Source organism: Pyxicephalus adspersus, chromosome 5 (genome assembly GCF_032062135.1).
Source record: "Pyxicephalus adspersus chromosome 5, UCB_Pads_2.0, whole genome shotgun sequence".
Lineage (NCBI taxonomy): Eukaryota > Metazoa > Chordata > Amphibia > Anura > Pyxicephalidae > Pyxicephalus > Pyxicephalus adspersus.
The window spans coordinates 18,585,420-18,599,090 of NC_092862.1; the positions used below are offsets into that span (position 1 = coordinate 18,585,420).

General features: G+C 36.8%; 1 protein-coding gene across 1 annotated transcript in view; it reads left to right on the top strand.

Annotated features, from left to right (window-relative positions):
• ANGPT1 (angiopoietin 1) overlaps positions 1–13,671 on the top strand; it is a gene marked incomplete in the record, with an annotated part of 176,998 nt that overhangs the window by 133,735 nt on the left and 29,592 nt on the right. Inside the window, 2 exon segments of the mRNA XM_072410740.1 lie at positions 6,135–6,262; positions 9,690–9,791. Of these exon segments, the coding sequence (XP_072266841.1) occupies positions 6,135–6,262; positions 9,690–9,791 (230 nt within the window).

Consider the following 13,671-nt stretch of genomic DNA (forward strand, 5'->3'; position numbering starts at 1 on the left):
AAGGGTCTCTTATCAGCCTTCTAGGCCATCCTGTGTTCGGTTTTCAGGGTCATCTAATTGTTTATGTAGCAGGTGCTGGTCTCTGAAAACAATCAAACAAAGCAGTAACTATTCTTCATAGAAGTAGAGAATATTTTATATGCTATATACAGACCCCCATAAATATTAATCTCACTAGGAATAGGTGAATCTGTGGGGGTTTCAGTTTCCAAAGGTTTAGATAATCTTGTGAATCTGTTTTTAGTGATGAATCCCAATAAAGACTATAGGGAGAATTTTTTTGAGGGGGCTAGTAGACATGTTTTATGTATTATTCCACATTACAGATACAGGTCAGGTTGAATGCCACTAAGGACTTTTAAATATACAATGACATGGATAAATGAGAACATCCACAGACGGTCTGACCACTTGTAGGAATACGTGTATATATATATATATATATATATATATATAAATTTTTGTCCTATTAGTATATATTGTGTTGTGGTTTTCTGTGGAACTCTTACATTATTTCTGCTGACACAGTTCAACATTAAGCTCCAGAAAAACAAATCTGTCAAGGAAAAAACCTTTCCAAAAAAACAATCTGATACAGTAAATTCTTTATGAGATGTTCGATTCCTATCTAGATCTCCACATTATAAATGACAGGCTTAGCCATCAGTGAATAAACTAGATTTAAACCAAATGGCTAAAATCACTAAAATAACATGAGTTTTAACATATTCATTTTAATTTTATTTCAAAGATGTTTCTGTTAGAATCTGTATTCTATATATTCTTGAACAGCATTGTAAAGGGTCAGTGGTTACCATATAGACTTGAAGTACAATTATGTCAATGGTGTTTACTAGTATCCGGTTCTTTTAGGGGGTCTCTAAACGGACCACCAGAGATGAGACAGTAAATCCAAATTAGAATATTTATGTAACAGAGAAAATCAAATGCTTAGCAATTAAAGCACAGATATTCTAACTAAAACCAGGAAATACATTAATCTTTAATGGAATATAGAATCACTCCTGTACAAGAGGCCTTAAGCCGTTATCTAATTGTCATTATGCAGATGGTCCAATAACATATACTCAGAAGTCCATATAAGCATAAAAGTTTACAAATAGTTAATGGACTGGATAAACCACGCGTCTAGCACTTTTGGTACAGAAATGACTGTCCGCCATTTTTCTAGTTCAAGGTGGTATTAACCGCAAGGGTCTCTTATCAGCCTTCTAGGCCATCCTGTGTTCGGTTTTCAGGGTCATCTAATTGTTTATGTAGCAGGTGCTGGTCTCTGAAAACAATCAAACAAAGCAGTAACTATTCTTCATAGAAGAAGAGAATATTTTATATGCTATATACAGACCCCCATAAATATTAATCTCACTAGGAATAGGTGAATCTGTGGGGGTTTGAGTTTCCAAAGGTTTAGATAATCTTGTGAATCTGTTTTTAGTGATGAATCCCAATAAAGACTATAGGGAGAATTTTTTTGAGGGGGCTAGTAGACAAACTACTATATATGCTACTATACTACTACTATATGCTTCTATAATTATAGCAGTATGTTAAATGGAAAAAAAGAAAAAGCCTGATTTAAAACAGCTGTTATGTAAATGATAATCTCTCCTGAGAATATCGTCAGCTCCCCTAGGTATGTATGTGTTTCTAAAGATAGTGGCCTTCCCATAGCTGTAAATGAGAAATACGTGTAAAAGGAATGACTTGTTTAAAGGTTTCATCCATTATCATTAGCACTCTTGTAGGATACTAGGACACCAAAGGGATAATATGTCACAAAAAAATATATTTCTGGGTAAAAGGCAGTGACACAGTGTGTTTTAAACAGGATATGTATCACCCTAAGGCACACTGAACCTGGAAAACGCATCACATTGATTGATTTAGGATTCAACGTTAGGAAGCGGGTGAGCATTACTAAGCTAACGAAAGCAACTTTATCTCCTCATAACCACAAAAGGGCAACAGTTAATGGTTTATGAATTCCATACAATGGTCCACAGATTCATAAGTTTAAAAATGGGTGTAGGACAGATATATTGCCTCTTGAAACATGATACCTTGTAGCAGGAGAACAAAGTCTTCCAGAACAAACAATGGCTTCCAATTTGTTTTTCATTTTACAGAGTCCATCATTTTAACCATGCCAATTTCCATTAGTTTTTAAAAGTAATTTATTGTTTATCAACGTCCACAGTTTTGTCAGGTGCCAAACATAAAGTCTATGGAATACCCAGAACTGAAGCACATATCCTCATCTATATACTTACTGATTTCTTTTACATTTGACACAAGGATCAAAAGTGAAGGAACATGCCTCAGTGACATCATAGAAAGAAATAACTTTTCCTAAAATCCCATTTCTTGCTCCCATCAGCCTCATACTGATTAACGAGGTATTTCTAAAGGGGGCAGCTACAAAAGCTGCTTTTTATTCACCAAGGTCCACCAAAGTTCTGCACCACTTTTAAATTAACCGGCTGCTAACCAAGCACTGTTGCCTATGGCCACCACAACTGATCAGCTCTTTGTGATCAGTAGGCCACTTTATGTTTTCTAGAGAAGACACCACACCTGGAAGGCATATAGAAAGTGTCAATGTCACCCAGGTAGTTACTTGGACACTTGAATGAGGAGCATCCCCAATCCCTTCTCTATAGGGAAAAGGATAGATAAAAAACTTGGGGCCAAGCATATCACATGACCACAGGTTTGGGTAAAAGAACTTAGTTTAGATTAAAATTTGGTAGAAGAGTAATTGGAGAAGGGGAGTAGGGGGTTCAAGTGTAGTTTTAAAGAAAAAATTGCCCCATCAGAAGCAATAGCATTATCTTTAAGCCCCCCCATGACTATGGTAAGTGACTGAGCACTGCTGTTTCCTCTGTGGTTCGAACTGCAAAATAACTGTCACCTTAAAGTATGAGGAAAGTATGCTTCTATGCCCCTATGATTCAGTGCTCCAGTTTAACAGCCAGTCTCTATGTCTAATCAGTGTGTAATAACAGAGGGGTGTGTATGTATTTAAGATTATCCACATACACATGTAGTTGCAGCAAAATAATGTTTAGAACAAGCTCATTACTGTGGATATCAAGTTTAAGCCACTGACCCAACATGATTATAATTTTGGCTCCCGAGGAATATCTGATCACATATGACCTTCACAATACACCATTTGTTAAATCTGAACGTGATCACCAAAGAGTGTCTTGCGCAGATAGTTTCATTAGCTCGCTGTTCTGCTGGCGGTAGCACAAATAAACATCTTTTCTGAGCTGAGGATTTCATTTGTTATGAACAATAGTTTAATCCAACATTCCTCCTCAGTTTATAGAAACTTCTCTCCAGCTACAATGGTTCCTTGAAGGCCCACTTAAGCAGAAATGAAGCAGAACATCAACTTTTCATGCTCTGGCTTGTGGTCAGTGTGCTTTGTATTCTCAGTTCTTCTAATGAGTTTTGCAGATGACAGACAATAGTGGTCAGTGCAGTCTGTTAGTAAAAACAAATTCTTTGTCTGGCCTTGCTATCTGGTTTCAGTTAGATAGTCCTGTGTAGAAGAAGTGACAGATCCCATTCAATATGTGTGTTTTCTCTTGGGCACCTGCAATGTTTGCAATCCACTTAAGTCATGACAGAGCAACAAAGGATAACAGAATATACTGGGGCTAATTTACAAAAGATAACGAAACAAAACAGAATCAGCACAAGTGGAACTATAACCAAAATCAACCAAAAATATTGAATGCTCTCATTGGTGTGCTACTTCAAATTTGCTCCAGGTTTCTTTGCTTTACTGTTTGTAAAGGGGGACCCACATACTTTGTAGACTGAGAAAAGGATATTTAGAATCTCTCCCAGGTGTTATGATATTTGGCCTTCCACCCTGAGACACCATGTCACACACTCACATACGCAATGTTAACTGGGCAGGATATGAGGGCATATCCCTTAGACAGGAATGCAAACCTGATAGAGAAGAATGGTATCTGCTATAGAGATTGACATGTACCAACAGGCACTAATTGAAAGCTCTCATGCATAGTTTTGTATGCACCAATCAATAATTTAATTTGTATCTCCTGCAAATGCAAAGGAATGAGAAGCAAACAACTCCGTGAGATCCTTTTTCTATTGATGCAGGTCCCAGTGGCTCATGTGAAAATCCAAGATATAGTTCTTCCAAGCAGTGGGAATGTTCCTGTAGCTAATATTAACTTTTTAATATGTAGCATGTTGTGTTTTAGTTTCATCACAGAGGAAGATATTTTTTTAAGCAAAATGCTTAACATACTTTCTTTTTTTAGTTGCGTACATACTGTAGAAGGGCTTGCTGAAGGGCTAGAACTCCCAATAGGTCTTTTACCTGTCCCAGTGTAGGAATGTCTCCATTTTGTGCTTTTTATGCTTTTGAAGTATAGTGAAGATAACATTGCAGGAGAGCTACTTGGAGTAAAGTAAGGCAGTATGGTGCTGGCTGTGTCCCTGATATAAAGATTTAGCTTTTATTCATATCCTGGAGACATTTAATAAGGGACTTTCTCCTACATTTATCATTTTAGTATGAGAAAGGGGTCAGATTTTATTTACAAATTAATTACGGGTTAATAATTAGGGAATTAAAACTGATGATTGTGGTTAGTATATTTTAATAGTATACTTATGCTTGGTATACCTATGATAAAAGTATTGTAAGGGTTATAAACCTGCATTACAGACACCAGTGGTGTGCAACTGAGAATTAGGTCTATCGTATACGGGAAGTCTGCGAGTTAAGGACAACAAACAACTCCGAGTTGTAGATACAAGGGGCTTCCCTGCTCGTTCGTTGGTGTGCAGGACAAAGGCTTGTTGGGGGGAGGAGTGTGGTTCGCATGACTTACAGAAGAAGTCTTTTGCCATTCTGTAAGCTCTTGTAACTCTTTAATGACCAAGACAAACTCTGCAGTTGTTTTTTTTTTTTTTTTGCAGAAAAAATCACAGCCTGCCCCACTACACACCTGCCAATGTGTCACTCAAACGGGAAGAAACTTCCCCCAAAGTGAGGTCATGATACCAGAACCCGGTAGCCATTGTCCACGGCTCTGACCTGTGCGTCCTCCCCAGCAGGGTTCTCCTTCTGACCCCCGCGGAGGGGCGGACAAGCCAGAGCCGTGGACCACCAAAGAACTCCTTTCAATATAAGAGTGGGCATGACGTTCCCACCTGTGCCCGCCCCACTACACCCCAGCTTCTGAGTAAGGGTTGTCACTGTAAAAGTAAGCCAATCTTTACTAGGGCATGTGTAAACTCTGCCCAGCCTCTGAAAAGTTGGTCATTACATATACCCAACACCTTCAGATACAAATAATTTCATATCCAAATCAGATAATAATCAGCTGCAGCAAAAATGTAATCTAGATGCATTCCAAGAACCAATATGCTTATCTTGAGAATGAAACACAGCTGGGGTTGGTTTATTAATAATCATTAGCTGTTTCATTCAAAGTAATTATTGTTGTGTTGGCCTTCCAATTAGGGGCCAGAAATAATTGGATGAGGGAAGTATCCCATACTGGGCTGTTTACCTAACAATTACTTCTTAATTTGATTTTTATATGTCATAAGTAGTAATTAAGGAAACGGATATATCAGTTTTAGCGAACTACTCAAGATAAATACTTAAAGTGTATGTCTGGCCAAATTAAAAAACAAATTCAGTTTATCAAAGTAATACGTGGACATTTCCCTGTTTTTTGACTCTTGGAAAACATTGTAAGTACAGAATAATATTTGTGGATCTGGCTAGGAAACATTATTAGTTTCTGACATCCTGTAATAGGCTGACAACATTGTTTTTGCTGTTCTAATATGCCACCAGCATTTCTCAGACCTGCTTGGTTCCACCCTGCTGGACTACAAGGACCTCGGGGGTGGTGATTTGCAGTCCAACAGGTGGGAAATCCTCCAGGGCTGACAACACTATAGGATTTCAGTGCAGTAGGATGCAAGAAAAAAAAAGAGACTCTGTGTACTGAAGCCATCCAATCACCAGAAGAACCCCATATTGATATGGATCAGACATTAACTTATTTAAGTCCTAATTGTTTCTTATTGTTCTACTTTATTTGCAGTTTCCATAAAGAATACAAAAAGGGAAGAAGAGAAACCTTTTAGAGACTGTGCGGATCTGTATCATGCAGGATTCAACAAAAGTGGAGTGTACACAATATATATCAACAACGTTTCTGAACCCAAAAAGGTAAAGATTGCTACTTTTCAATACTACTTGTGTGTGTTTATTTGGAACTATAGGAGGTAAACCTTTTTTAAAGTTTTAATACAAAAGGGAAGAGGTAAATCTATATGATATTATTGTTCCTATCTGTGTCTTCATTGGGCAGATTTTTCTCCTTTTCTATCTTGGAAAATCAATGGAAAAATCAATGGGGGAAAATATGACTTTTTACACTTGTTATTTGAACAGGTCAGTATTGGGCACTTTTTTCCTACTCTTCTGGTGACAGCTGTAAAATGTTACTTTCTATCCTGGGGGCATAAACCACCAGGAAAACGGCACTCTCATGTCACAGACATACATAAGCAAATCAGGAGTTTTATCTTACCAAACTTACTAAATACTAGGCAATAGGTATGGCTAAGGGTTCAGTCTAAACCACATGTTTCATGGTTGCTGAAGAAAATGGCTAATGATAGTTTTCGTAGACAGTGAAATTAAGACATCCTGTTCAAATAGCACTTTTCTGTTCCCTGGAAAGAAGGAGGGAAGAGTTGGGGTTGCCCTGCAACACACTCCCAACTCCAATAGGTAACAACAACACTCATTTCTGTTGACAAATTAGAAATGTCCAACAAAACAAAGTTAAACAATCTTAAAAATATTTCCCTGGCAAACAAAGATTGAGCACCCTATGTAGCATAAGTGGAAATAAACTCACCCCTCTTCCCTCTATTGCTGGTGTTGTCACCTTCACATGGTCTTCTTCGGGTTTTCTTGAACCAAGTGGATTAGCTCCTGTAAATGCATGCGGGAGTTTTTTTACTCCAGGCTCCTAAGTATACTGGAATTGTATGCATGTGCAACTTAGTGTACATTTAACAATAGAATGGTAGCAAGTAGGTAAGTTTGATTTACTGCAGACGGGAGACAACATATGCTTTTTGCAAAAAAATCTGTTAGCTACTTTGAAAGTGTGGTTCCGCTTTAAGTATTCATAGATATTGGAAAGCAATTGGACATACACAATACATGACATACACTTACACATACATGAGCTTTTCACACTACTCCCTATGTGCTTACCAGACATTCAAGTTCCAGCATTATCTCAGAAGAAGAATATGCATTATTTGAGAACAGCCGTGCCAGATATATTAGCAGCACCAAAACACATCAGCTCCTCCAGTGAAAATATTAGATGCCAAACTGATTTATAGTTATTAATATATATTTAGTTTATTAAGTATTATGCTCATTCCCAGGCATCTAACACTATAAGTTATCCTTATCATTGGTATAATAGTTTAAACATTTGCAAAATGAAACATTTCACAATACCCAGTTATAACAATATTACAGGGTATTAAAGTAAATCCAGGGATAATCTGATTGCCACACATGATCAAGATATGGTTTTATCTAGAATACACTGGTTTCTAGTATGTTTATTTCCCTAATGTTTGAACGTGACAAACTTGTCTTTTTCAACCTGACTATCTATGTAACTTCAAGGGGATCAGAGATGTTATTGGTTTCTTGAATTTAGCTTGTAAAAGCAAAGACAATATAAGTTAAAGATATTTTGAACAAGGTGGAGGAGGTTACCTTCAATAAAAACTGTATGCTAATATAATCAATACGTCCAAAAATTTAGGCAGCTGTAGATATGTTCATATCTTACCTACATCTGTAAAAGTTTAACTTTATTATGATTGTGAGGCATGGTCTATAATAGAGTCATTGGGACTTGTGGGGCCAAGTCCGATTTTTACAGGTAAAGTTAGTTTAATTTATAATTTTGTTTTACAATATGGTGATCATTTGAGCATGCAGTTGCAGCTGAAAATAACCACTGCTGATACATTTCTTTATGACTTGCTAAGGTTCATCTGTCCAGTTTTGCTTTACTTTAACACCTTTTTTTTAGCTGTTTTGGAACACATTTATTCTCATTCCAAGCCATAAAGTAGCTAGTAATCTGGGAAAACTCCTTCTACTCCTGTCTAAATAAATAGCTTATTATTGTTTATTTGAAATAATCTGCAAAGGCGTCATAGAACACCGAGATTATAGAAGAGCGTACATTCAGATTACTGGATTGTACTCCGAGCCAACAAATGCATGTAGTGTACGAAGCTTTTTAGGTGAGGCTAGACTAGATTGTAAATCACCCAGAATTAGACATAGAGACTTGTTCTGTATTAAGTAAAGCATGTTCTTCCAAAATCTTAAATCATTCAGGTCATTTCTTGAGAGCTGTGTGCCACCATACATACTCACTAATCCTCCTGGGCTTTTTCCAAAGTAGTAAAACCAGGAATGAGAGCAAAACACAGGAAAGCTTTGACGTGCAAAAGCCAGAGTTGTTCAAGACAAGATTGACTCTGGTCTAGTAAAAGGCTTCTATATTGGCTTGTTTTTTTGTTTTTTTTGTTTTTTTTAAATAAAACCATTTCAAGTATACATTAGCAGGTCAACTTTTATGGAGTTATTTTTGGTCATTAATTATCTCAACAGTAGCACAAATCTTGCTGTAACTGTTGTTTAGATTTAACATTAGCTTTAAAAAGAGGTCAGCTTGAAAAACCTGGCTTATGATGTTTATTGGCACAGCTTAAACCCCAAAAAGGAGCGGTAGGGTCAGACATGAATTCATGACTCGGAGATGGAAGAAGAGGAAGGAATGGCTTCCAAAGCTATAATGGTTTTTTTTCAAAGTTTTTAGGAAGATAAGAGGTTAGACTGACTGGTTGGTAATTTTGACACTCAGTAGATGGGCTGATTTAAGTTGATTTTACTGCCATTACACCTGACCAGAAACCTTCTGTCCTGTATAGACACCACTAGGCTAATCAAGCTTACCTCGAAAATAGAATATTTTAGCTATACAGCAGGACGTCCATACTCTTTAAAGTGTTAGTAAACTGCATTCTGGGCGGGATTTGACACAATAAGCTTTTTTTTAGCAAGGATTCTTTCTTTTTCTGATGGGCACACTCAGGGTCACCATCAGGAAGGGGGTGAAAAAGTACTTCTGTATTAGAGCCGGATCAAAAAACTTGAATTTTGCAATGCTGGAACTTTTAGACATAGGGAGCCCAGTAAAATTACTTCGTATGGGGCCCACAAATTTCAGATGGTGGCCCTGGGAACACTATTTGTTTTTGGTACCAAAAATGATAGCATTGCCAAAAAACATTATGACTTCACTAGGGAAAGGCATCATGTAATGTGCTTTAATGAACCCCAAAAGTCTAGATAGGACTTTTGACATTGCATACAAATATTTTTTCCACTACCCTCTCCACTATCAGATCAACAGAGAAGTTCTCTTTGATCCTTTTTGTACACCTTTTTTACATTTTGATAAAGAAATAATAAATAACTATTGAATGTACAATGAACAAAGATTATACATATTTCTCCTTATTTCCTTTGGTTTCTTAAGGTTTACTGCAATATGGAAACAGCAGGTGGAGGTTGGACAGCAATTCAGCACAGAGAAGATGGAACCGTGGATTTCCAGAGAGGCTGGAAAGAATATAAAATGGTAAACACATCAGTAAACTCATGAGTATTATTAACAACCAATCAAATTGTCTTTTTGATTGATTTTTGTATTATATTAGAGAAGGAAAATTAATGTACACCAAAAATACATTTCCACCTTTAGATAACAATTTATTTGGCTTAGAATTGCTTGGAAACATTTAATTTTTTTCCCATTTGTTTCTTTGCACTCCAACTTGGTTGACCTTCTTTGGATTGAACTAGAGTACTGATTGACTAGTTGGATGATCTGGCAGTAACTTGTATTCCAAATGGTTTCCAGTCTGTTCTAGAGGTCACGTACATGCACCTCAAAATAAGTAGTCTCAGGCATTCCTGTCACTGGGCATTTCACGTCTGCTCATATAGTTAAGCTTAAGACTACTTAATTTAATGCATTTCTGTGATAATATCTAAAGTTTACTTTGGAATGGGTTCTTTCATATGTAAGTAATCACTTTAAACAACCAGGGAGCATTGGCTAAGCCTGTTTTACGTTCAGTGATAAATGGCACAGTATCAAAGTATTTTTAGCAATTTCCATTATAATTGGGATTCTGTATAGATGTATAGAACTTTGCTTTCATGCTTGAAGTGGCAGAAAGACAAGCAGAGATAAAGCAAATACTGTTTAATGACAGCCATATATTGAGGCCTTCTGGTAGGGTTCTCAAAAGATATGGTCCATTAGCTAAAATCATGCCGGCATCCAAATTTAGCAATGTGGTGAATGTATATATGTTAATTAAGTTAAAATGAATAAATAAGAAAATACTTCTTGTTCCCATGATTGCTTATATATAAAATTGGATCAAAATCTTTTTCACCCTCAGAACCTCAATGCCTGATGGCTGATGACCTGCCCCCATCCCACTCCCACCACCACCCCTTTTTCAATCTTATTTTCTTCTCCCTTCTTTCCTGTTACCTCTTCAGGGATTCATGGTCTTCCAACACTGTTATCGTGGATCATGGAACTCAGAAAGGAGAATTAATTCCCCCATTTAAGCTTAGGTTAGGTGTACAACAGCTGCTCGTGAATGTGGGATGATCCCCTGGGACTACTAGAATACCAGTTTATGTGGATTGTACACTGGTCCACCTTTTCTGGTCCTAATCATTGGCTGTCTACAACCTACTTCCCGGCATGAATTAGTCATCAGCTGACTTGGACTTCTAGCAAATATATAGATATCACAGACTAAAAGCAAAAAAGTTGTTGATGTCGTTGGAAAGGATCTTTCATTATTCTTTCCAACGACTGCACAATGCATAAACGAATTCTGTACATACAGCATCGTTCTGCTCTATAGAGGGGTGAACATGGGAGCGGCACTCTGCTGTGCTCGGTCCCCCTTCACTTTCATTATGATTATTATCCATCGTCGTCCATCGTCCGTGGATCCGCCAGGACAGTCAATCGGATGATGGACGACGAGCGATGTACACATGCCAGATTCTCGTTAAATATCGGCCCTGAACTGATTATCAGACGACAACCATTGCATGTGTGTACCCAGCCTTACACCCCTTTTCGATACTTTATTCATTGTTCTCGTTGTATTGTTCAATCTTTCCTTGTAAAACTTAAAAATTTGTTGAAACCAAAATCTTTCAGTGCCATGTACCTACCGTCCTTACCTGGAAACCAGTACTGTCTCTGCCTTTAGTATATTACATGAGTCAGTTGCATGCCAAACAATCGAAAAAGTGTTCAAACTGCCTCTCCTATGATGTACTAGGCACCAAGCCCCAATTTTATCTAAGATATATTCTTAAAAAGGTCAATTTACCAAACGATTTAAGAATCTTCATGTAAAAAAGTGAATTTCACTTCAATTATGCAAACAAATGACAAGCTACCATGTCAAAAATGTACACATGATTAAATAATTTAAGTGAATCTTTACTCTTTTTTATGTGAACATTCTCTATTCTTTTAGCCTCGGTGTGTGCTTTTAATGTTTTATGCATATTATTTACTGGTACAAGTCCTCCTTGTGTGGATATCCTAAAACTGGGGGCTGTGCCAGAAAGGAGGGATGAAGATTTGCTCGGAAATTTATTCTTACAGGAATAGTGAAAATTTCTTACAAGTTTAAACACATTATAAATAAAAAATAATTATTTATGGAATGAAATAAAAAAGCACACCAATTAAATGTTTAAAATACTTGGGTTTTCTGTGAGTTGACTTGCATTTCTTTGTAACCTAAAATCTGTGCTACCTACACTTACACCATACCTTGTAGGGCAGGTAGACATCCATGCAGCATTCTTCTTTGCAACTTTGGGAAAAGTTAGAACTCCAAATGGTACTTCTTTCAAGACAAAGAAAGTATGGGGTGAGTTCTGATTGACAGTAATTTTGGTTACTTACTGGCTTACTTGGTTACTTACTGGAGAATGCTGCTATCATTTTTTTTATAATTGGAGAGAAATACCAGTTGGGGCTCTGACTGCTGGATCACTATGTTTCTCCCATAATAGTCTATCCTCTCCAGTCTTGGGGAGCTTTAATGAATCAGGCCCTATTTGTAAATTAGGTTTACCCTGACCATATGAGTCTTCTCAATGCAATTTATTTTTTTTACATCCTTTCTTCTTTCCTTAATGCTATTAACTGGCCTTCTCCATAGATGGGATCATTTGCCTATTTTAATACCCATAGAGGTAGACTTCTCACTAGCTATAAAATCTTAGATCAAACATTGTGTTAACTTAATGATGATATCAGAGGATTAAATATCATGACATTTAATTGTGACTTGGATAGATGTTATCTTTTTACTGTAAAAATGTGAAACTAAAACTGTTTTCTTTAATGAACGTTTGCTCTTCAACTATTTAATTTACAATTTACTGGAAATTGAATCCCCCAGTCATGTTTTTAAGAGCACCGAGACAAATGTAAATGAATTTAGTAACATTTCTGTGAAATGAAAGAACTCGATAGAAAACCCAGCTTGTCTAATAAAGGTGGCTGGTTTCACTTTTTTGTCTCAAAAAAAAAAAAACTGTTTAACGGATTCAGTTCTTTATCTTCTACAGATTACTTACATCTAATTTTATTTCAGTCCTAGAGAGAATTTAATTTTTAACAAATGTAATAACAATGACTTTTTGTAGTGGAGAGAAATGTAGCAAAAAGTAGCAGTGGGCTCTTTTGCATTTGCAATGCATTTTGCAATGCATTTTATAATAATACTTATTCGAAATCTAAATGAACTTGTTATAAACCAGGAAAGCATAAGGGAGATGCCTTGGGCTGTCATGCTTATCCTTGCTTTACTTCCCAGTCACTGACCTGGAAAAAAACATATTAGCAAAAAAGTCTCCAACCCTAATATGCACATTGTGTTACAATGTCATTGATTTACTACGGGAGAGTTCAAAGATTGGAAAGTAATTGCAGCCAACGTACAACCCGTCAAGCATTGGGGTGTGCTGCTTTGCCAGAAAAGAGCCTTTGCTCAATTGGCATATGGCTGCCCTAATTCAGTGCAAAGCAGTGCATTTTCACCACAAGGGATTAAAAAAGTATAAATCCTGCCCTAGTGACTGTTATTAGTGTTGGGGACCATAATTCATGAAAATTTACCTACATGTAGTGTGTCAGTCTGTAAAAGTGCAGTTACCTTAATGTGTGTATAAACCTAGACAATATCTTATTTGCCCATTCTTGGGCCCATTTTGTTAAATATGTCACTAAAAACTATTTATTATATCTGTTTCATAAGAACATAAAAACTACGCCTTGATCATGTCAGAAATTCAGATCTGCCTTATGTCCAGTTGGTCGCGTCCAGTGTTATCTCAAGGAGAGCTTTTGGCCCTTCTATTTATTAATATAGAACTACAGAATGGTCAGCATTTATGTT